Genomic DNA, 26,531 nt, shown 5'->3' with positions numbered 1-26,531 from the left:
GACTCCAACATAATGTCATGGGTGATCTTGCTGTAAAATATAATTATTTTCTCGTACATTTATAAACAGATTTTATATTTCAAGAGCCTGTGCATTTTGCAACGTGGAATGAGGGGGATATGGGGTGTGTGGGGATGAATGAAAAGAAATTTGAAAATTGGAAAGAAATGTCCAAGTAGTTTCCCCTTCATAACCCAAAACTTAACTTGATAACAATTAATAGTCCATGTATCATTTCTATTCTAAAAATGATTGTCTGGCAGCTGTCTTTTAACAAAAAAAAATATTCTTTATTCAGTGAAAAATCTTTCTGTGAGAAAGCAGCTAAACAAGCAGCACCCAGATGGCAAACCAGCTACAGTTTAATTAATCCACTAAAAGCCATTCAGTTTTCAGTAAGGGTAATGTAATTTTGAATAATTGTAGAGAAAAAAAAATCACTAAACGTTCTTAAGTTTTATTATAGCAGCATGAATAGTGCCACTATAGAGTAGTTAAAGTTGAGTTGCTCTTTGCATTATAAACCTCACATTTTCAGTATCTTGGTCCTTTTTGATTCTTGTACATTGAAAATAGATATATGGAATGTCAAACTAAACTAAATGAAACTATTCTTCAAATCTGCTTCTTTTTTTTCTTTCTATCTTTTTAGCACTGTGGAACAGGATGTAGATTACTTTTCAAAACTTACACTACTCCCTAAGGTACGCTGCATTTCTTTCCTTCTTTAAAAAGGAATTTCAAAAGCTGCACAAAACCACTGTTCCTTGTTTTACAGGCACCACATGCCTGCATCCTGGCACACATACAACATTGCAGGTGAAATTCCAAACTGTCATAGTAAAACAAACCCAGATACAACTGAAATTGCATTTTATGGTGATCAAGTGCGAGTGTACTGCGATCCCAGCAACAATGACTTCACAGACTTCATTAGACAAGTTATAGCGCCACACAGCTTTTCTGAGGCCAAGAATCACTCAGTGCACAGTCCTTATATGTGCATTACCTCAGCATGTGTGCAGCTCAAAGACTTTATAGACTTTTTGGAAAATAATAATCCTTAAAAAAATACCTGTATTTTCTCCTTTGCATCTTGTTTAAAAACATGTATACAAAACATTGTAAATACAGTTGCACAACACATTAGTATACGAAAACATGTCTGGAAAGTAACAAATTATTACTGTTTCTCTGACTGAGAAACAACCTGACACAGACTTGTAGTAGTTTTTTTAAAAGTATTTAGCTATAAGCTACCATAATTAATTTGATATTAAAATATAACAAAAATTTAAATTACCTCATTAATATTGAAGATCCCATGTGATGCACATGTAAAGTTAAAATTATACTTACCTATGTGTTTCAAACTCTAATAAATATTGTTACTTTTCTATTACATATCTGAGCATGGAACAAATTAAACTTTGCAAGCTATAATTTATACTTGTCCTTATTATAAGGGTAATAATCTCAAAATAACAGACAGTTTGCAGTTAGGGGAATACAACCATTTGAAAAATGTTATTGGTATTTTCCATCATTAAAGCCTAATTATTTACTCAGCATGTTGTGTCACGTAAATTGGTCAATTTCAGTTCCATATTACTTTCTCCAAAGCCTGAGCCTTCAAGCAAACAGTGATAAATCTCTTGCTTTTCTCAATGTGTTTTAGTGTTACACAGCAATAATATCCACTATGATTTCATCTTGCCTACTACAAATACCTTTTTACTACAGTATTTGTTAGTTCCTTTAAAAATTACATTTTGACATCTTTGTGACGACTTTAATTCTTTTTTTTAATGAATTGAATATTTCTAAAAACTGGAAGACAATTCTGTCAAGTTTTGACCCATAGAGGGTGCAAGACTGAGAAGTTTTTATTGCATATAAATTAATAGGTTTTCTAACAGTAAAGACAAAATAATTGTAATGTAAAAAGCATTTTGTCAGGAATGTTTCAGCAACTGAAATGATCAAAAACTGTAAAATGGAATTTACAGCACCACACTTACAATGGGATATCTGCCTTTTTTTATGCTGTATCACAACCAAGACAGAAAATTAAGCTCAAACATAGACTTCAAATATTCACATTGCAATATAAGTATATTGGACTAAATCTAGAACTGCCAAAATAAACTAGAGTTACCCTGTCCAGCTAAGTTCTTTTACCATTTATATTTCAGCCAAATTCAGTATTTTAAAGACTCTACTACATAAGCCTAATAAACTGAAATCACTGAAAAACTAATGTTAAAAACCATTAAAAACTAATGTAAAAAGCCATACTCTGAAAACACATCTTGATGGACTTTTGCAAGGCAACAATAGTGCAGTTTTGAAATATTTTCTTTATGTATTTCTCATATGAATCTAACTTTTTATTTTAGTCAAAAATCTGCTTTTTTTTTGTCTAATAATCTTAAATTCCATCTATGTGCAGTCTATGTACTTCCATTGTTTTACTGATATTTTCTATTCTGACTAGTTTTAAAAACTTCATAATCAGAAATTATGATACTGCTATAAAAGCACAAGTGAATTCTGCATTAGGTAAAACACACATACCTGTCAAATGCTAGTTACAAATGGAAACGTTTACATGCCTGTTAATTACTGTTCTTTGATCAAGTAACACCTCTTTGGTGACATTGTCTTTGGTGTCTGCACACGTACTAAAAGTAGGAGTCAAGGCACTGGCTGCTTCAGTTCAGTAAATATATTGGTAAATTTTTTATTTATAGGGTTAATAGTTATGGTATACTAACTGTATGACTAAATGCATACATAGTAACATGTAAGTAGAAATTTTCTGTAAGGCAGATTGAAATTTTTCATCATACACATTACCAGAATAGCCAAATGAAATGAACCAAAAGTTTGTTCTCACCAACCCAAGCGCCACATTGACTAGATTAAGATTACTATCTTTTTAAAAGGCATCTTTTACCTTTAATGGAAGAAAACAGAGATACTCTTGCTAACAAAGCCAATACCAAAAAACTCGGTTTTGCCTGACTAGACATAATCTGAACAGAAAGAAAATTCAAATCCAGGAAAAACACATGCAACACTGATGTATTTCTAACACATGCAACACTGATGTATTATATTCCTAGCTGCTCAGTATATGAAGAAGATACATTACTGTGTAGACGGACTGTTAGCATGGCCCACACGCTGAACTTTCAGCAAGGCATTAATCTGAACATGCTCAAGAAATCAGTATTTCACAGCAGAAATTAATTTGCACTTAAACCAACTTCTCTTCTTAAGAATGATTGCTTAAAAATTTTTATAGGGGAACTAATAGGTGTCCACACTGCTTTGGTGTCTTGTTAACCAAGCTTTTATTCCAAATCCATTGTATTCTGATGTTGCAGTCAAGGGACAGTTGAATGAGCTAGAAGGTTCCTCTTAATGACGTTTGACTTCGGAATTTCACAAATTACCAGAATTATGGCTATCTAACAAGTCAGAGAAGGTAATCATTGTTTTTTCCCTCCAGAAACCCCTGATGTGCAACCAACACAATAATAATTACCTTTCTGAAATTTATACACGATAGTAAAGTTGGTGATGGGAAATTTGGCTGTAATCAAAATCCAGTCAAAAATGAGCATTATGACACATTCCCAAGAGGCATACTCCAGGCTTTCAACCAGAGCAAGACTTCATGTTAACAAAATTTGTGGTATTTGTTACAGCAGAATGCAAGAATGACTCTTCGTTTTACTCTTTGTGTTGTCACTTTTATTTAAGTGATACAATTCTTTCTCCCTTTCATTTGTTTATATCACTTAGGAGTTAAAGCCTTTGAAAAATGATCACAGGTTTTAGATTGGGAAACTACCTAACATTTTGTGAGAAATTTGGAAACAATAATCAGCCTTTCATTCTTCCTATCATTTTCTACTCCCATGGGCTCTCAAAATCCACTTAGGACAAAGTGAATTACTTCTTGGCTATTTCCAAGGCAGATCAGAGATCATGTCTCTCAGGCAAAATTAATTCAAAGTCCAGATAGATTGATATTTCAAATGAATCCAAGTCATTAAACACTTGCATTGAAATTTTTGTGCCTATCAGATCTTTCTTTCATATTTGTATTTAAGAATGCTTACCTCATCTCTAGAAGTGGAAGTTCAAGATTAGCCAATTTCTTATGGAAATAAGTATCTCAAAGGAACATAAACAGTTCATTTATCAAAACCATGCATTTTTATATAATGTCCTTCCAAATGAACGGAACATCAAGACACAGTTACTTCCAGCTATAACTATATAAGCTCATTAGCTAGATCATACTGCTATGACAATTTGCTGGTTTTATGACTAGCAGTACTTAAGTGGTTGTAATTATAGTATCTGAAAGGTAGCATCCTAGTAAGATGAATGGAGAACATCAAAAATATGATGCTTTTTCCTAGTTGGCAGCCACATCCCCTAATGTAGCTAATGGGTTTTTTTGGTAGTCAGCATTTGTCAGGACAAGACAAATAGCTTGTCTTTTGACTTGCATAAACTTTTCCAACCTTTCCTGCTTTGAAAACAGTACTAACAAAAAACATGTTCAAACATAAAGCTAGCTAAATCTATGTGTAAAAACCATATTCACACTATTCATCTTTTTAAACTAAGGTTTATATAATTTTTAAACAACACCAATGTACTATTCAATAGTAGTTGATAATACTCAGGTCCTTTTTTAAAGGAATTTAGCATCAGGAAATTTAAAAACAGAAATAATCTGTTAGAAAATAACACAGATAACCAGAACAGCTTCCAAATTTCCATGTGGCTCCTCATCTTTTCTTTTTCTGTTTTGTAGATCAAATAAATGCTTAATATTTACACTGGATTATTTTGCGTTTAATGCTAATTTCTGACCCGATTTTAGGAGAGGCACCATATTTAATCACATTGCAGAGTAAGCACATTCCAAAATACCCAGAATTACACAGCATGATGTCAACCATTAATAAAGTCAGGTGTAGAGAAACAAGATGTAAAACAGAGATCAGAGGACTAGAGACAGAACATTGCATAGAATAGCCAAAAGAAAATCAAACATATTGTATGTCATTTATCTCAGAACTAGCAAACTTCACAAAAAAACCAGTGGAATCTTGACTGTATGTATGTGAATGGGTTATACCTTATTAGAATCCAAACAGGACATGCGATTTACCCAGTAAACGTTTTAATCCCCAAAACTTAAAAAAAAAAATTATGCTTGTAAGATAAAAAGGAATATATTTTAAGTAATTCCTTACAACATCTTACGACATTTGATAGCAGAAAAAAAAAAGCCCCAGCAAGCAAAACACAAGTGCTCTGCAAAAATTGCTGATTGACTGTACTTTAAGAATTTCTTCTTAACATGTTATAGCTGTCCTTTCTCTGACAGGCAGCACAGATTGTTACAGGTGAAGATGCTTAAAAACAAATGAGAAAAGATTAAAGATATCAGAAATCAGTATACTGTAATGAATCTAGTCTATATGACACAAGAGCATTATTCATCAGTCAGAAAGGCAAGTAATTTAGCTGAATTATACAAAAAATAAAGTATTCCACATTTCTCAGCTAGCCGAACAATTTCCTGTATTGATTTACCTGATTTCATCAGAAAACACTGTTTTGGTACACCATTGAAGAGTTACTTGAAACAGAAAACATAATGCCAACAAGTAAGCAAAAAGTGCCAAACCAAAGCCAAGACTTGCAGAAATAAAAGATGGGACTGTAATGCCTGCTCACAGCCTAATAATGGTGGGATGAGGAAATACTGACATACATTGCATACGTGTGATGGCAAAATTATCTTAGGTCAGACCAAGAAAAGCTGAGAAACTAAAAAAAACCCTAGTAAAACTAAATAACCAACCCATGCTATTTATTGGATGGTATGTTAGCCAGAAACAAAGCACAGTTGGAAAAAAAAAAACCTGCAGAGTGAAACAGCTGAAAATAATTACCAACACTAACAAGTGTACAGGAATTATTTCAAAGTAGGTTTAGATTGCTCCTATGCACTAAACGCCAGCTAATAGCCGGGGTACATTTTTCAGTTTCATGGTCCAAAAGGTATTTAGTTGATACTGTCATGAACTTTTCTATGATATCAACTGAAGTACAAGAACAGGGCCATTTGGGAACCTTTCTTAATTTCCGGTGAGGAACTAACACTAAGGTAGATCCATCTAAAAAATGTAATATATGCACTGTGTATAAAACAAGTATTCTCCCACATTAAATGTTTCATCACAATTCTCACACCCTAAAAAAGCGTATTACAGAGACCCGAGTAAATAGAATCATAGAATCACTAGGGTTGGAAAAGACCTCCAAGACCATCAAGTTCAACCTTTGACCAAAACCATCACGTCAACTAAACCATAGCACTAAGTGCCACATCCAGTTGCTTATGAACCCAAACATACTGTAATATTGAACATATAGTAATGATGTAAGTTTCAAAAAGTTAGTCTAAATTAAGACACAGTAAAACCATAAATGGAAATTATTACAACACCATCACAGAAATCCATGTTACGACCCATGCTTTTTATGAGAACTTGAAAAGGACAAGGGCAGAAATCAGCTGAAGAAATTCTAGGGTGAAGGTGAAGAAACAGTCCACACAGACTATGCATAGCACATTCATGATGTTTAGTTTTACTTTATTTATATTCACTTTTTTCCCTCCCAAATATTTTAATATTCTGCAGATATCATTCTACACCATTACACACAGGAACTACTGTGCTGTAAGAATATCAGTACAGGGTCTTCCAAGCATGACAATCATTGCCTGTGAGTGCACAATTTAGTATCACCCTAACAGACTCAGTCTAACCCAGGATGTCTTCAGCTTTAACCTGTAAGAACATCTGGTGCCAAAATCTACTTGCTGGAATGTGACCAAGTGTACTGGTGTTTGGCATACAAGAAACAAAGACTACCTTAATTAACACACATTTTTTTATTAATAGAAAACAGTATCTGAGCTTGAACTAAAGTGTGGGAATCTGCTAAAGATCTGAATTCCTCAAAACTTTTCCAAAGTAGACATGAAAATGACAACACACTTATTACTTATGTGGGCTTCGGCATATTTGACTGGACATAGAGTTTCTCCCCTGCCTTATCATGTGAGAAAGAACTTAGGCTTTCCATTCCAATTTGAATAGGAACCTGCACTATCACTAGCATTTAGAGATCTGTATAGGTTTAGTATTTATTTTTAGACTTTAATACTGCTTGCATAACACATTTATTTTTAACTATGCTTAAAGGTTGCTGCAGTTACAAAAAATATGAGAAGTGTAAAATTTAACCTTGTTATGGTAAACACAGTAACTCGATGTTCTGATGACAATTTCTTGGGCTTGAAGCAAAGCAAACTACTTCTAGAAGACACCATGAGAAGGACTAGCAAAAGCAAATGCAGGTACGAAATTAACATCTGAAAATGTATCTGTCACGTTTCTATTTTTAACTATTTGCTGATGCACTTGATGCAGATTTCTGCAATGCCTCATAACTGGAAACTCTTACTGTGCTTTCTAATTATTAAATCTAAATAGTCTAATTAGACTAACTGTGCATTCCTTTTCTTCATCCACAGACATGCACGGTACTGCTATTCATAGTATTCTCTATTTGAGAGCTGAGTTCCAGGACATAAATTATCATTTCCTGTTGAATGACAATGGTCTTTTCACTCCACTAAAAAGTCTTCCACTGAAAAACATCTAATCAGTATGATTAACATGGATCCTAATGGCCACATCAGATCAAGCAAAAGTACTTCATTATAAAAACAAAGGCCTTAAATTGTAAATTTCAGGAAACTGTGATAAGCTGGTGAAGGACTTCAGAATCTCTTCTTGTCTTATTATCCCTAGTATTGATTGAAATCTCTCCACCTTGAAATTGTTGGTGAGGACAAATCTATTGAGTCTCATTAAATCCAGCATAGGAATGAAGTCCCCAGAGCATTTGGGACCACTAAAGCAGATGCTACACATTTTAGAAAAATATTCTCTATCCTTGAGAATATGAACTACAGCTGCAATATGAAGTAGACATCAATTTGTTTCCATAAAAGCTCTAATGTAAAGGTGTTATTGTAGAATACAAAATCCTTAAAATTTGTACTTAGAGGAAAAAGGTATGTCAAGTCAACCCAACCTGATAAAACGGATTACAGATCTTTACATGCTGCTCACTACAGCTAGACTTGAAAGAGAATTTGTGGTGCCCGATGGATTTACATATAATCCAATGCAAGTTTATGATCTTAGATTTATCAGAAATATTTTTTTCTTTTTCCAGTCTACTGTTTCATACTACACATTAATATCAGCACAAAGATCTGTTTTTCTCAATGGTACCCTGTTAACGTGAACTTTGAATATGTGAGCCAACCATACTGCCTGAGCTATAGCACATTGTGCCTATCTGACCACTAACAGAGAGGTCATTGATCTTGCTGTAAGGGACAATATATCATAGGATGTACACGCTGATAGGCTCAGTGCCATTTGAAGAAGTAGGAGAATATTCCTTTGTGACTATATTTATGGAATAGCTGACACATCCTTATCTAGCTGTTGCAGACTGCATATTATTAATGGAGGGAAGACAAACCGAACACAGATTTGTCTGCAGTAGTTTGTTCCTCCCTCAGTCAAGCAAAAAAAAAGACATTTGTACAATTTCTAGAGATGCTGAGTTTTCCAAAAGCCTGTTGTGACTTTGGTAGGACTGCATATCTTGTGATTCAAAAAATCCATGTAACTTCGAAGCAATTACAGTTGGCTGTTTTATACAGTTCTGATTAGAAATACGTAATAGGACTGTCATGATTAGGAATTCCTTTCCCCTTCCAAAGTTCTCTCAACTCAACTTACCACAAACATTAGATCTATTCCACTCTGACTTCAAAAACTTTACTTACTCCTTTTTTCACCTTTTTTTCTCTTTTTTTCCCATGTTTTTTCAGGTACGATATTTTACAAAAAGACAACTTAGCAGTTCCACAATAGTAATTTTTTAGCAGACCTGAGTTGGCTTTTAGTGGTTTAAGAGGCAAACCTTACTCCTTCATGTTAAAAAATATGGAACTCAACACCTCCAAACCAGCAAATTTTAGGGTCTTTTATAAGTTGGAAGTATTTGGCAGCTATCAAAAATTAGGACTTATCTTCTAAACCACATTATTCTTGTTATAAGGTAAGATAGGTAGAAGTTTTAAGTCCTGCCTAAGACTGACTAAAAACTGTGAACCAGCTTTCTGAAGCAATCCTGAATATTGAACCAAATCCAGATTAGAAGAGGCTTGACCCTATAGCTATATCAGTATACCCATCATTTTACATATTACTTCAGCAACTATTTTTCAAAGGACAGATCAAACTCTTTCCCATACTGAAGAAATACTGGCAAAATCACTATTATGCAAGGTAAAGTAACCTATATAAAGAGTTTTGTCATGCTTTAAAACAGTCTAATGAAAATCCAGTTTTACTTTCTTTCATATTGTACTGTCATAGAACTTGTCTGGAAGAATATGGTTTTACAGCCACCAGTGAAGACACTTCCTACTGTCTTTTGTCACCTTTTTTGTTGGTTTTTGGGTTTGTTTTTGTTTGTTTGCTTGTTTGTTTGTTTGTTTGTTTTGTTTTTTGTTGTTTTTTTTTATTTGGTTTGGTTTTTGTTTGTTTGTTTGCTTGTTTTGGTTTGGGTTTTTTTGGGCTTTTTTTTGTTGTGTTGTTTTGTTTTGTTGGGGTTTTTCGTTTTTTTGTTTGTTTGGGGTTTTTTTATGGTTTTGTTTTTTTGGTTTGGTTTCCTTTTTGTTTGAGTGACTCAAAGGATCCATTTAACACCTTCAGAAGCACTGACTGCAGAATGAAAAATAAAAATCTAGCAACTCCTGACACCTATATTCCCTTTTTTTCGTTCTAGAATTTACTCTGTCTTGCCCCAGCTGGATAAATTCCCCCTGCCTTGTACATGTTCTGAACAACTTTGATGGAAAGTCTACCTGTAGCTTGACTGGGCTACTATTGCAGTGCAGAAGAGATTTAATATCTATCATCACTGCAGTCAAATAAACTGTAGAGTTTTTTAGGTGTTTGGGGTTTTTTTTTTTGCACTCCTTTTGATGTGCAGCAGCTCTTTATGCTGGTATTCCACAACATTTATAATTACCTCAGCAAACTGCATCACATGGTACAGTGTCAAGTAGACAAGAATGTGCTGGGCCCTATGAGCTGTAAAATGCTAACCAAACACATCTTTAGAAACCCAGTACTGATTCTGGTTTGACTCAGGCCTAGCTTCACAATTTTATTACAAACTGCATACTCTGAGTAAGATGACAAAGGGAAGAAAAAGTTTTTGGGAAAAAGCACTAGCAATACACAACTCCAGAAAGTAGTTCCAAGATACAAGAAGGCATGTGAAAGTGGTCTATACAAATTCTTTCTTTGCCTTCTGCCTTCCTAATCTTTCTAAAAAGCAAGCAAATATATCTTCTCTATTTCTTACAGATTGAAAAACATACATAATTTCATAAACCTAAAACAAGTTGAGTAGTGCCCCTGACATCACCAAAGATAAGAAATTGTTCTGCAAATGTACATACTGTTCCAGCTTTGTGAACTAGTCAACCATTTCAAAAGATATTATACCAATAATTTTTCCAGTTAATTTTTATAGAGCAGGTTTTTTTATCTTAAACCACTAAAATTCTTTGTGATTCGCACAAATACTTTGTTTACAAATGAAAAGAATATCTTCCCCTAAACTATGAACATCAATTTGGAGAATTTAGTAATTGAAAGCTCCCATCCTTCAGAAGAGGAAGAAAACCATAGTTAACACCAGATTAGATAAAGAAATTTATATGCTTGGCAATCCAATCCTATTTTTCTTAAGATGAAATATAATCTTGATTTTTAAGTCTGATCAATTCAATGTATGAAAGGGGCCATATATGCTGGTATGCAATTAGGCCAATAAACTCTGATACTCAGCTACTTTTGGCAATAATAAAAAGCCAGAGATCTAAAGGATGCAACACTACAAAGAGCTTTGATTACTCTTTCCATTGATATTGAACAGATGGATATTAAAATGAACCCTAAGATCACAAAGCAGAATAACATACTTTTTGATATGATGTTGTTTTAGCTGTGTGAGCATACTCTCGGTCTTGCAGCACTTTTTCTGTATCAGTATTGAGAGTCTGTAGCTGCTTTATCAGCTCAGCCTGCTGTGTTGTATCTTCAGTGTTTTGTCTGTAAAGATTTGGCAGCTCCTCTAACTCCTTCCTGTGCAAAACAAGGAATAAAGAGAAATTAAGAAAAAGAACAATGACCTCTGTTAAAAAATTGTATGCTAATAATTTTATTGTAGGTAATGAGTTTCCTATCTTCATTTATTTTTTCTGTCAATTGCCTTACAAACACTCTAAGTTACATGTAAAATATTTACCATATTCTTCTGAGAAATATCTACAAAACAGTCAACTTTCAAAATAGAATGCATTTCTATTTCCCTGTAATGCTTTAACTGCTCTAAAATAAATGAATTTTCACTACTGCATTGTTTTCTCATCAATATTCAGTTAACTCTTTAGCAGTTCATGTCAAAATGTAAAATATGCAGAACACATCAACTGTATATAAGTTTAATTTTTTTTTACCTAGAACAATCAGAAAAAGATAAAACTTTTTTCCTGAACTTGCAGAGTATGTGTGAAGCAAGTTTTTTTCTGAAATGCATCTATTCCCTAGACACACGAAGTATGTCTGCTGATAAATTACTTTTTGTCTGCAGGTACGGCATATTGCAACAACCATAAACAAACTAAGCAAAAACTTTGGTGCGTATTATATAACATAATGAAAGCCCTATGAAGACAATAATAGGAATGATGTTGTAATGCAACCATAGAATAGATCTAATAGAACCAGCTTTGTTGATAATTTTACTGTACTACTGATGGATTTTCTAAATTAAGATCAAAGTATAGTAACACTATTAAAAATGATTAAAACTTTGAGTATTTTCTGCAAAATATATTAAAAGTACAGATGATCCCTGATGAGTACAGTATCCCTGTTTATATATTTTCTACTTAATTCTTTTTTAATTCACAAGTGCATTTCACACTAGTATTACATACAGATACCAAAATATATATTTAGCACTCCAACTAATTTTCTTCCTTATTTCTTCAAAGATTTGTCTCTGTAACCTCTAACACATACATAAGATTTCTCTGACTAGAACTACCATTAACAACAGGAGTTATCATTGAATTTTTCTAATACTGCTGGAGATGTCCAGGCAAAGATTAGCGTACAAAAAGTAAGCAGCCAATACCAACTTCACTGTTTTCTTCCAGGGAAAACACAGAATGACAAATAAACAATTTTAAGGGAAGTTCCCAAAATTGTTTTCTTAAAACCTATGCCACTAATTAATAAGATTACTTAATATAGATACAACTGAATACAAGAATTTAAATTACATCTACAATACAACAGTCAGACAGTTTTATTTTGTTAAAAGGCACCATTTCTGAAGGCCTGTTAACACAGCAACACAGGATAACACTTAAGAACATGCTAACCGTGCTTACTAGGACTTAACACTAAGTCCTACTGTTCTGAATGAATTGTTAAGCAGTTAGTTCCCCAAAGTTAACAAGGGTAAAGGTACATTAAAGACTCCTGATGTAAGAAAGTACCACTGCAGTATGTATTGCATACTTAGTAATTTAATTCTGTTCAGAAGTACAACAGCAAAAATAAGGACAGGGTGATATATTAGTGCTTTCTGACAGCTGTACAATGAGCTTCCAAACATGCACCTGTTTAATTTCCCTGTGTGTATACAGTAGAAAATGACAAATCTTTTCACTGCAGTTAAAACAGAGATTGTATTAATTTTGCACAGGTTCTCCCATCAGATCTTCATTTGGTTGTGGAAGGGAAAAACATGGGATAATGTTGAATCCTCAAGCAGACCTCAATGGTCTGCTATATTAAAGAGTACTTTAATTTGTATGCAAACATCAATGCAGTTATCTGTGCCTGTCACCTGAGAATGCAGTATTATGTGTTCTCTAATGGTCGGCCCACAAACTGTATTAAGGTCAATGGAAATCTTTTTTGTTGACTTTATCAGACTTCCAGCTATATCCTTAAGGGGAGGCAGTGGGAGGGAGAAGCGAAACCTTGCAGCCACACAAGAACCACAGCACAGTCAGAACACATTAACATGTTTGCTTGTGTTAAATTCAAGGCTTTTTAAGTGTAAGGAAACTCAGCCACAGTTCAGTTACAACACATTTTAAAAATCCAACTTGATTTATTCATACTTGTACTTTAACCTGCTTTCCTCTTTAGTGAATGAGGCACTATTTTTACATTGAAAGTCAATGGGGGAACTTTCTTTTATTTCATTTATTTCATTTTTACAGAGCAATATGGAAATTCTGCTAACCTTAGCAGGTACTATTCAGTAGCAATGTGCAGTACAAATAAATACACAGAAATAAGCACCACTGATAACGATGAGCCAAATCAATGAGGGGAGTTGTCAGGGTCCCTCCCCCTGCCATGTAGCCCTGGCAGAGGGGCCCTGAGGGCACAGACACGGGGTTTCCCTGCCCCTGCTCAGCCTCGTTCCCCATTGGTTGGTTTGGGTTCCCTGCACGGGCAAGGACCCTCGGGTCCCGTGATTGCCGCAGTTCCTGGGCAGAGCCCGGCCATGCAGCTGGAGAAATAAACATCTCTGAAACATCTACCAAGAATCGGTCCATATATATTTCTTTTCCACAGGCCACGCTGTCTGATACACACGTGTTACAGCATCCCCACTGTAACAAATGGTAGGTAATGCGGGCAGAACAATCCCTGATCCCTACAATGACTGATTTGTGAGTAAACTTTGGATTTCTCTTCTTGTTTTTGTTCTGCTGTTCCATCTCTAAACTATGGAGGAACTGTGGAAAGACTCTTGGCTCTCCGAGCCACATATGGACATTTATCTTAAACTTGAAAAGATTCTCGAGCAATGGTTTATAAATTTTAGCTTAATTCAAGCCCAAAAAGAACTGAAACATTTCCTTTCATGGTTATATAAGAACTTCTTCTACATTTCTTGGGATTTAATTCTTACCAAAGACTTCTGGAACACCGTTAATTTCTGAGTCAAAATATATGCCGATGGAAGAATATTTTTGTGAATATTATTTAATTACCGAGACTGTTGAGCAATGTCAGCTGTGTCCTGGCAAAGGGAAGCCTGGCTCAGGGACCGTGCGGCCTCTCCCACATGGACCGAGCGCTCTCCGAGCAGCAGCGAGGCAGTTCCCGCGTGTGGGAGGAGTGACGCCCCGGGAACGCCCGGCTGAGAGGGGCGGCGCGCAGGTGGTGGGCAGCGGCAGTGGCTGGTGGCAGAGCGGAGCCGCACCCAGCCGAAACGCGCGCTGGAGCGGAGCGCGGGGGGCTCGTCACCCGGAGGCCCAGCCAAGACGTGGGCGCAGCCCCAGGCAGCGGCAGCGCAGCTGAGAGCAGAGGCGGCGGCGCGCGGGGAGCTGAGCAGCGCGGCCTGGCCCGGCCCATGCGGCCCCAAATGCGACCCCAGGAAGAGCGCGCAGGCACGAGCAGCCTCCACGGCCCCAGCAGCTCTGGCAGCTCCAATGCGGGAGTGAGCGAAAATGAAAGAGAAAGCAAAAACGCAGCGAGACGGAAAACAGCAGCCACTCCGAAAAAGGAAAAAATCACCGTAGCTAAGGTTTTAGGAATAGTAAAATGGTATAATGTTAAACAAAATTATGGTTTTATAACAAGATGTGACAACCAAGAAGACATATTCGTTCATAGAACTGCTATTAAAAAGAATAACCCTGAGAAATGCATCCCCAAGCTTGGGAGATAGAGAGGTGGTGGAATTCAAAATTGTGCAAGGTAGAAAAGGGTTACAAGCAGCAGAGGTCACTGGGCCTGATGGTGTTCCTGTAAAAGGCAGTATATATGCAAAAAATCGTAGTCATGTTAGACAATATCTCCATTATAAGCCCCCCCTACAGTCTCCCTTTCCTAATCCCACCTTTCCCTTTTACCCTATATCCTATTACCCCCAGTGTATTCCCAATCCGTTTTTTCATCCATGGTTTCCCTCGCAAAACCATGCCTTTGCCAATTGTTTCCCCAAAAATCCCTTTCCAATGCCAAGTGGGGAATGAAGAGGGGAAGGGAAGAAATTAACTATTGTTGTTTAGAGTTCCAACAGGTACAAATGGAAGAAACCCTCTCCTGCCTCAGTTTCCCCACAAAGCATGCCCAGAGAGTCCTGTCTCCCTTCTGTCAGCCTTAAGATGTTCCAGAGAATCTGTTTGGACATTTAAAGACTCAGGAGGGTGGCTTGTTTTGTTTTGAAACTGTCCTTGTTATCTCATGTTTATCCAGTTATTTTCAATGTTAAGTTTTAAATCTCTTTTGTTAAAAATAAACAGGTGAAATGTCAGGGTCCCTCCCCTGCCGTGTAGCCCTGGCAGAGGGGCCCTGAGGGCACAGACACGGGGTTTCCCTGCCCCTGCTCAGCCTCGTTCCCATGGGTTGGTTTGTGTCCCCTGCGTGGGCAAGGACCCTCGGGTCCCGTGACTGCAGCAGTTCCTGGGCAGAGCCCCGGCCATGCGGCTGGAGAAATAAACATCTCTGAAACATCTACCAAGAATCTGTCCATAGATATTTCCGGTCCACGGGCCTCCTTGTTTGATACATCGTGTTACAGAATCCACTGTAACACATTCCTAATTTAAAACTCCCTGTTATAGCGGGGAAACTGCAACACATGTTATCAAACAACAAGGCCTGTGGAAAAGAAATATATATACCAGATTCTTGGTAGATGTTTCAGAGATGTTTATTTCTCCAGCCGCATGGCCGGGATCTGCCCAGGAACTGCTGCAGTCACGGGACCCGAGGGTCCTTGGCGTTATCAGGGAACCCAAACCAACCAGTGGGGAACAAGGCTGAGCAGGGGCAGGGAAACCCCGTGCCTGTGCCCTCAGGGCCCCTCTGCCAGGGCTACATGGCAGGGGTAAAGGGACCCTGACATTTCACCCATTTATTTTTAACAAAAGAGATTTAAAACTTAACATTGAAAATAACTGGATAAACATGAGATAACAAGGACAGTTTCAAAACAAAACAAGTCACCCTCCTGAGTCTTTAAATGTCCAAACAGATTCTCTGGAACATCTTAAGGCTGACAGAAGGGAGACAGGACTCTCCGGGTGTGCTTTGTGGGGAAACTGATGCAGGAGAGGATTTAATTTCTTCCCTCCCCCTTTTCATTACCCCCTTGGCATCAGAGAGGAGTTGTAGGGAAAGGGAACTGTATAGGGAAGCCATAGGGTGAAAAACGGATGAAGAATAAACTGGGGATGGGGTAAATTTAGGAAAGGGTTCATATTGGGTATAGGGTAAAAGGGGAAAGTAGGCTGTGGGTAGGGAAGTTGCTGGGATGGACATTGTTTATCATTTTGTGCATAACGGCTGCCTTTGACTGGAATACCTCCAGGCCCAGTAACATTTGCTGCTCGTAAACCCTTCTTTCCTTGCACTATATCAAACTGTACAACCTCCCCATCTCCTACACTTTGCAGGTAATTTTTAGGGTTATTCCTTTTAATGGCAGTTCTATGGATGAATAAATCTTTCCCTGTATCATCTCATGTTATAAATCCATAGTTGTTTCTGACATTGTACCATTTCACAGTTCTTGTGATTTTCATTGCTACAACTTCTCCTATCACGTGCTTGCGTGTTTGTAGTGGCTGCTTGTCCCGCATGGCTGCTGCCTCGCCAACTCCAATGTCTCTGTCGGGCCCTTGCGTTGCGGCTGCTCCGCGCCCTCCGAGCGGCGCTGCTCCGGCGTGTCTGGGCTCTGGCCCCGCGCCCTGCGAGCAGTTCCGCTCCGCCAACTCCACGCTGCTTGGAGAGCAGCCCCGTTTCAGCTTGGCACTGTGCAGCTTCTCGTGTCGCTATGGAAACCACCGCTTCTCCCTCCACAGGGCTCTCCAAGCCGTGTGCTCAGAGCGGGCTGCCACGCTGACCCCCGGTTCCTGGCTGCTCGTGGGGGCCGCCTCTCTGCTGCTCATGGCCCACGGCACCTGTGGCACCTGTGGCATCGCTCCCTTGCTCATGGTTGAGTGGCCGGGGACCCCGAGACAGGGATGGGGTCTGCTATAAGGCGCACGCTCCTGAGGGGGCCGGGTGCATCCAGCACAGGCACCTCCGCTGGCACGGCTGCAGTCACGCACTCCTGGGATGGCGACCACGCGGCCTCAGCCATGGGATTACGGCCACCCTCTGCTATAGGGGTAATGGGACCATATAAATGCTCCTCAAGAGCTTCAGTGATTACAAGGCATCCACGGAGCGGTTCAATCACTAATGCATGTTTTGTTTGATCCCTCATCTCACACAAGATCTCGTACCAAAAGCACTCGAGACTAGTTCCAGGAGGATTAATATCAAAAAGTAAGTCTCAAGAAATATAGAAGAAATTTTTGAAAAGCCAGTTAAAAAAATGTTCTAGATCTCCCGGAACAAATACTTTCTTGTTTTGTTGTTCAAGGATTCCTTTAACTTCTAGATACATTTCTTTCTGTGGTTCAGAGAGCCACACTTCCCATGATTCTTCCATAGTCCAGAGAGAATACCCAAACCAAGGTGAGAAGAGAGAGATCTAGACTGGTTTTTTCTCACGAATTTTCTGTCCTTAGGGATCAGGGATCGTTCTGCTTTCAATTCTCTACCATTTATTACAGTGAAGATTCTGTAACATGATATATCAAGCAAGGAGGCCGTGGAAAAGAAATATATATGGATGGATTCTTGATAGATGTTTCAGAGAGATGTTTATTTCTCCAGCCACATGGCCGGGATCTGCCCAGGAACTGCTGCAGTCACAGGACCCGAGGGTCCTTCTGCCCGCGCAGGGAACACAAAACAACCAATGGGGAACAAGGCTGAGCAGGGGCAGGGAAACCCTGTGCCTGTGCCCTCAGGGCCCCTCTGCCAGGGCTACATGGCAGGGACCCTGACAGGAATGGCAGGGAACAAAGATGTTGATGAAATGACAAGTGAGGGAGCTGTGGCCTCGGCTGGCCAGCAAAAGCAGACAAGTGGATATGCAGAGAAAAGACCTTGTGGTGAACAGCGGAATGTTCAGGGAGGACCTTCACCTTAATGCACATAAATAAGAGTGCTGACAGTACGAGGGAGGTTCTTAAGAGTCTTCCTGGTGATAGGAGAAATGGATGTTAATGTCTTCACAAACAACTCAATCTGAAAGAATCAGCCAAGTTCTGGAAAAAAGGCTGTGGGGGTCTTCACAAACATCAAGCTGCACAAGTTTGTCGCAGAACCGAGTGCAGTCTGAACTTCAGGGAAAAATGTGCAGGCTTAATAGACTTATGAATATTAACTTCTCCACACAGGGTGGGCTTAAAGCCAATTCTAACAGCCATGCAATGAAGTATGGTGGGGGGGGATACTCTTACGGGGGAATATGCAGTGGGTGATTCAGAAAGGCTGTACCTTCCTAGTACCTCAGCCAATGGGGAAAGGACGAGGGCAACATGCAGTCAGGAGTTTAGGAAAAAAGGAGGCCATGTCTTCCAAAAACCCAAGAGAGACCCCACAGGGGGATGGCCTAGTGAACGCTCTCCCTTTATTCCAATAAAGTTGATTCTTGCAGGACTCCTCTGTCTCCTTTGTGGAAACTGGCCTTTGACAGCGTGATTTTCCACATGGAAATAAGCATAACCAGGTGCCTATCTGAAGCTGCTGTTCAAATGGGCACAGCACATCCCCATGGAAAATGACAGGAGGAATGAGAGATCTATCTGCACCTGCTGGACTCATTGGGATCACAAAGACAAGGTGGGACAACTCACATGACTGAAGCACTGCCATATATGGATACAAGTTCTTTAGGGAGGCCTATGTTCAAAAAGAAGGTTCTGCGAAACTAGAGCAGTTAACCACATCTTAGTCTGTGGTGATATGTTTACGCATGGCTTTTTCCTATCCCAGATTGTTCCCCACTCTGTTCCTTGCCCCTAGCCCTGGGCACTCCCTCAGGCTCTCCATATTGGTTCCTGTACCCCAGCTCTGCCCATGTACCACCCCTGTGCCCCTGAGAAAACCCCCCAGCACCCAGACCAGAGATCTCTCTGCCTCTGAGGGTCATTGGGACAAGATGTGATAAAAGTCCTCTCAAACCCTCATGGGAGATCCTTCTCACCTCCTTTGCCATCACTGGTTGTAGCGCTGATAGCTGCCGGAGCAAGATCACAGGGCCGTCTGAAATGGACCGCGGGAGGGCAACCATGGTCGCACTGCCCTAAGCAGCCCTGCTGAGATCTCAGGAAAGCTGCAGCTTGCTAAGCTAAATCTAGCAACTACAACATTAGTCCCTTGGAAGGTGATGGACCATGTAATGGAGAAGATGATCACTGGGAGTCATAAGGGGAAATAATATTCACAGATTCATGGAATATTCTGAGTTGGAAAGGTACCACAAGGATCATCAAGTACAACTTAAGTAAATGGCCCATACGGTGACTGAATCCACGACCTTGATGTTACTAGCACCACACTCTAACCAACTGGCCTGGCAGCCTTCTCTGAGGGAATTACTGTCTCAGTGGCTAAGGGGTGAGCACTGAATGTTCTTCTTTTTGATTGTAGTAAGAAAGACTTTTGACACAGTCTCCCAAAAATTGCTATAGACAGACGGATGAGGTACAGGCTAGATAAGTGGATGGTAAAGTTCCCTTGAACTGGTAGAACTGCTGGGTTTTAAGAGTTGTCATCAACAGCACAAAGTCCAGTTCAAGGCCAGGAACTAAAGGAGTAGCTTAGGGGCCACAACTTTTCAACATCTTCATTAATGACAATGGAACAGAATGCACCAAAGCAATTTTGCTGATGACACAAAAAAGGGGGATGGCACAACAGATGTTTGTGCTGCCATTGAGAGGGACCTTGGCAGACCAGACAAATGGCCTGACAGGAACCTCATGAAGTTCAACAAAGACAAGTGCAAATTACCGCCCCTAGGGGTAATAATCCTGTGTAAAAGTACAATCTGGGGACAGACAAGCCGGATAGCACCTTGTCAGAAAATGCCCTGGGGGGCACCTGAATTGCCATTAGATACTAATGTGGCCTTGTGCTAAATGCCATGACATCCTGAGCTGCAGAGAGGATACTGTTGCCAGCAGGGCAAGGGAGGTGATCTTTCCCCTCTAGTCAGAAGTTTTAAGGCACATCTTGGTGCTGGGTCTGGTTCTGGGCTCCCCGGTACAAGAGAGACACAGACACGGCTGGAGTGAGCTCAATGAAGGGCCACAAAGATGATTAAAGTATTGCAGTATCTGCTATACATAGAGAGGCTGGGAAAGCTGGGTCTGCTCAGCCTGGAGAGGGAAAGTTCAATGACAAATGAACTATCAACACCTATAAATACCTGATGACAATCTAGAAAGAAGATGCAGATGGACTCTTTTAAGTGGTGCTCAGTGAAAGGAAAAGAGGCAATAAGCACCAACAAAAACCAAGTGAAATTCCAGCTAAAAGTAGTAAAAATATTTTTATCCATTAAAAGTGGCCAAACACTGGAAAAGCCTACATAAAGAGTTTGCAGAGTCTCCATTCTTGGACATACTCAGATAGACACAGTACTGGGCAGCCTGCTGTAGCTGATACTGCCGGAGCAGAGGGCTAGACCTGCTGAAGGAGCGTACTACACCGTCTCCAGAGGTATCTGCCAGTTTCAGCCACCCTGTGATTTTCTTTGATTCTGTTATTAATTTGCTTGTCCTGTGCTCCCAAGTATTCAAAATCAACCCCATGGTAATCAAAAAAACTGTTACAAGATAAAAATTAATTTCTGATCAAAATATTTATTAACATGCTAACTCTAAGCAGCAAACAATAAACACCCTACAAGACAGACACCTGTCTGTCACTGCAGCAGGATAAGGATGTCAAGTCCTCAGCAAAATTTTCGTCCTGGGTGAGCACAGAACAGAAGAAATAACCAAAAATTACTAATTAAATGTAACAATGATGAGTGGCATCTAAAATATAAATGCCATTATACACACCCATACATGTATACAGGCGTCTATACATATATATAGATATATAAAATACATACATCTACACATAAAATATAAATTACATGTAAACATGTACATACATAGATTTACATAGATGTAAAAACAAGCACATGCTGATAAAATGTTTCAACACACTATACACCTCAAAGAAACACAATTTTAAGAAAAAAGTCACCATCAGCAACAGTAATTGAAAAAACAACACTGTCAGCCAAGACCCAAGCTGAAACACTCAAGTCTACTTTTTTCCACCACCCCCACATTTTCCATAAACTAACACACTACAATACTGAGAGCTTTTAACTCCATTTAAGAGCAAAGAAGAAATTTACAGACCTGCACTCTTCAAGCAACAAGAAAGGTTGTGCTAAAAAAACAGTCTGGTCTTTCTCAAGTCAAAACAGAAGAGCATTACTAAATTATTTCAGTCACTGAAGTAAGACTGTTGTTACGGTAACCTTAGTAGACTTTGCTCTCAGCATTGCAAGGTTGATGCTACATGAAGACACCACAAAGCAGACTGCAGAAAGACTCAGAGATTTGACACCTTGTTCTACCAGTAACAATATTTAAGTCATTACTGTTGCTAAGGGTAGAGACAGCTCTGGTGCTCTAATCTGACATTTCCTTCTATCCCTAAAACATAACAATAAATAAAACCTTTCTGTTCCTGTATGCCCCTACCAATGGTTTTAGAGTAACCTGTGGCTTCCTAGAGACGTAAATGAAATGAATAGCTATTGTCATTCCACAAGCTATATAACTGTGCTACAAACAGAATTAAAAACACACCCATCACTTCAAGCGATGTTTCTTAACTTTGTTTCACCACCACAATTTTAGTAAATATACTGGGACTTTGAGCACCGCAGCTGCCCCTGTCACCAAGGGAATAGAAGATGGTTTGGGGTAATTCAAGAATCTCTAGGTTCCATTGCCTGCAGTTTAAAAATACAGCACAGTGACAGGTCCTACAAATTATGACTTCTCATGGAAAGGCATAAATACTACAAAATGGTTTGCAGCACACAGCAGAGAATTACCTGAAAAATCCAAGAGCAGCAAATTAAGACCTGAGTAAAAACCTGACTGTCTCATAACTTATAGCACAAAAATTAAGAGCAACTGCATTGGAAGGGGTGGTGGGCAGGGTGGGGGAGTAAGATTAGCAATATTATTACAAAAAAATTAGTTGGAAAATTATCAGGGATACCTTTGGACTAGATACAATTCAAAAGCATGAAGACATGGCTCACATTTCCACTAAAAACACAGGAGCAAGAAATTAAAATTCATTTTAGAGTAGATTTTACTACCTTTGCAAGCAGTTTAATATTTCCTCAATACCTATGACAGCAAGGCTCAAGTCTCAAAATGTCAAGTAAACCTCTCCAGTCTGATGTTCAGAGCTTCACCAGAGCTCTGTGTCAGACCACAAAGTTCTAGACCCTAGTATTTAGCATAATTTTAAAGCAAAAATCACCAAGTTTGATAACATGAAAATGGAAAGGTTACTAGGGACTCTAAAGAGATCCAGAAAATTTGTACTGAATGCAAACATGAAAAATAAAACAAGAACATGCATTTTACAAGTAATTGAGAAGTTTGAAGTTAAATCTAGTAAGGTCAAGAGTGCTTTGCAAAAATTAAGCCAAAGAAGAAAAGTAGTGGCTTCTTGAAGACATTCACTATGCAGGATGGATCCTGTAAATCCTGTTTTTTCTCTGGTCCTAGAAAATTTATCTTCCACACCTCATAATTATGTGGCAGACTCTTACTGACACATGGCAGTATTTTCAGAAATACCTTTTTATTCTGTAGGACCAGAGTTACACTGCAATGTTTCTTCAAAGTCTGATCTCTGCTAATTTGCTGAAGAAAACGATTCTCTTGATGTCTACAGACACATTTACTGTTAAACTAAAAAAACCTCTTGCTGGCAAACTGACAGATACGCACAACACAGGAAGTTGTGAATGCACAAGAAACAGAGCACTAGCCCAGTATGCACATATTCCCTTGGAGACTTCCTTTTCCAATTGAATTTAGCACCTAGTAAAAAATTTTGGACAGTGTCACCAAGGTGTCAGCAGAACGTGTATTGTTCTGAATCTACTTATGGTGCATATGAAAGAAGACACCAAATGAAGGAAGCCAGTTGCCTTTCTTTCTTCTTCCAGAGCTTGTTTCTAACAATTTCAATTATGTTCCTGCTCTGTTTTCACTGAATGGAAGGTTGGGGACAGTAGGAAGGCAAAAAACAGGGAGACAGAGCACTGGTGAGAACAGATAACGTTTCCAAGTTAGATTGTCTTTTCAGCTCTAAAGTTTGAAATTGATAATGGGAAACTGAAGATAGTAAGGAGAATGGGGTATTTTCCACACTATTTGTCAAAGAATTTTCTGGCAGTATCAAATGAAAACCAAGCATTCAATGTGATACTTTGATAAGACTAAGTTTTAAACTGATTAAAAATCCCAGTAACCATAAAAAGGAAAAATTAAATGCTTTCGTTGTGAAGTCAACACAGTTGTAAGACCTTGGCCTAGATGTGAAGATGGAAAGGCTTCATTTTCTCCTCAGATTTTTTCCCTTAACTGAGGAGTTGTTACTTTAACTTAAATAAGAGTTTGTCTTTTGTTTACAAAGACCTGCATAATTTTCACTATTTTTTTTCATTGAGAAACAACAGAAAATTAGTTTTCTCTACATACTGACATCTCCGGAGGATTAGGAGAAATTTCAATATTCTGTACTGTAAAAGTACAGACTATTTGCAATTCTTAGTATGTATTGCTAACTACCGGAACTGTGAATTTTACAAAATATAAGCATAAGCCTTCTTTCTTCATAACAGAAATGTCAACAAGAAATTTGTAGCTGAAGTTCATTGAGAAAGATTAGCAGAAAGAAGTTAGCAGACAATGAATTATAATTATATTGATCAAACATATACATACAGACATGTGAAGTGTAATTCACATATTAGTGATATCAAAAATACTATTATTCATTGCAATACCATTAAGTATCAAGGTAGGAAAACATTAAAGCATACAAAAACCCCCATCTTGATTGATTTACCAAACTGTTTTCCTTAAATTTAGAGGACTGGTTTTATGGAAAAAAACATAGAAAACGACTTAACTTTAAAATAAGTATGCTGTTCATCTCTTTATTACCTCATGTTCAGACCTTATGTTCAAAAATGCCCTTATTTTAATTCCATATTTTAATGAGATGTTTGTGCCAAATTCTAAGAGGTTGTTTTGTAGTGAATAACAAAGAACATATTTTGAGAAATTTGAAGTTCAATGATTTGGCCAACTCAGACTGCAATATCCTAAGCTGAAACCAGCAAGCAGTAAGTTTGTAAATTTGATTACTTGACTAAAATGCCTTCTTTTCTGTCCTCACACATATATATTTTTCTGAGAATAATTTCAGGAGATAAATTCTATTAGTCCATTGCTGAATTTCACAAATGCTACTGATTTCCTCTTTCAATACAATTTCCCAATAAGCTTGCCCATGTTTATTGACTTTTTTAAACCAAACTGGTATTATTCCTTTTAAACATGAATAAAACAAGACATCAGTTTTCTTGTAAAGATTTCAACAAGAAGACAATTTAGGTCATATTTCTTGTTTTTTGGTCATATTTCTTGTTTTTTGGTTTTTTCCTCAAAAAACATGTAGATAGTGACTCCTGATAGAAAGAATATTTGTGCTTGGAAAGTAAAGAGAAGTATCCATACCAATTACTTCTACTTCCCAACTGCAACTCTTCAGGCAAAACATCAATTTAAAGAATATTGAAGGGAATATTATTTATCTAACATAGAAGTTAAACACTGTGTATGCCTCTGAAATTAAGAAGTAAAAAACAGGCAATTTCCTGACAATCCACTTAAAGTTACCAATTATCTTCTGACATTACCTTCATTCTGGGGAATCCAGTAGTCTTTTCAATTCATGTAATTCATTCTGTCCTTTACTTCTTTTCAAAGACACAAATAATGCAGCACTAATCTTACAGATTCAGAAATAGTGTGTGAGACCTAAGATAAAGCTTAAATCACTGCACTTTAAACCTTTAGCACAGGCCTATGTAGACTTTTGCTGACTTGTCAGATATGACTCTAATTAAAAAGTTAAACTTGGGCTTAAAGCCTTTTCAAGTTTAGGGCATTTAGCATTTCTAATTAATGTTTATGTCACTAATCATAATGGTTACTTTGTTACTTTCAGTAGAGATTGGTAGTTCTCTGACCCAAAGCTAATTACAGAACTGTAATGTTTTACGTCTATCACTACTCAAAAACTGGTAAGATACACCAAGAGTCAAAATGTATCAGAACGAGTCTACATAAACTGGTAGACTTCCAAGAGCCTTAGGTCTTGTGCAACAGAATGTTAAAACACACTGTTGCACATCTCTAATGCATGATACTGCTTTGTAAGTGGAACAACAGTCCTTTTGAGAGGATTCAGACTTAAAGTCATTATGAAATACTTACTTAGCTCTGACCACATCACAATCCTTTTGGAAAAGTTCTTCCTCTTTCACAGCTACCTGAGATGACAAGTTACAGCATATACTGTGCAAACTTTTTATTTGTTGTCTTGTCTCTGCTAAATCAGTTTCCAAATTCTGCAAAGAAAGTATATGAAATTTATTAAAGCTAATGCAGAAGAAATAATTAAAATCTACTATGCAAGTTATCTATGTAAATAGATATATAGATGTGTCCATACATACATGCATACATTTATTGTGGTCTAAGCAAATACATATAGGTATATGAGCATGTATGAAAAATGTAAAGTACCAGAAAAAAAAGTGCATTTCCAAATTTAGGTGGCCACAGCTTCTTTACTCTAAGAAGTTTTCCTTAGTTCAATTGCTGGATGTGGAAGGAGGATCCTGAATTAAATCTTTGCAAAACAGTAGTTCCCTATTTAACTACTGAACTGATTAAACCTTGTTTTCTATGTAGAAGCTTCTAAAAAAAAGCAGCTATGCATTCATTGTTTTCAGCTCTCAGAAAAATTTACAATATTGTGTATATGAACTAAGAACCACAGATACAGATTCATTTTTGAGACTACTTGTTGAACCTGCTCTTATTTTGATCTGTTAATACAATGCAAGGAATAGTTTATTCAGGAAAAGAAACAGCATACAAGAAAATTTCTGAAAGTGCTCACTGAAAACAGTGCAAACAAGCAAGGTTCTGCCTTTTGCCCTAAGCTAGAAGTTAGTCAGCAAACTGTGAAGGTGTACCCAGG

The 26,531-nt window shown here is 38.0% G+C and overlaps 1 protein-coding gene across 1 annotated transcript in view; it reads right to left on the bottom strand.

Annotated features, from left to right (window-relative positions):
- The window catches only part of CNTLN (centlein), a gene marked incomplete at both ends in the record, with an annotated part of 190,581 nt that overhangs the window by 114,933 nt on the left and 49,117 nt on the right, over positions 1-26,531 (bottom strand). The window contains 2 exon segments of the mRNA XM_082301670.1: positions 11,192-11,354; positions 25,760-25,893. Coding sequence (XP_082157796.1) covers positions 11,192-11,354; positions 25,760-25,893 — 297 coding nt within the window.

The sequence above is a fragment of the Coloeus monedula genome (assembly GCF_965178545.1).
Source record: "Coloeus monedula genome assembly, chromosome: Z".
Taxonomy (NCBI): domain Eukaryota; kingdom Metazoa; phylum Chordata; class Aves; order Passeriformes; family Corvidae; genus Coloeus; species Coloeus monedula.
Note: the sequence above shows the minus strand (reverse complement) of the source record. Positions and strands in the feature narration are given on the sequence as shown.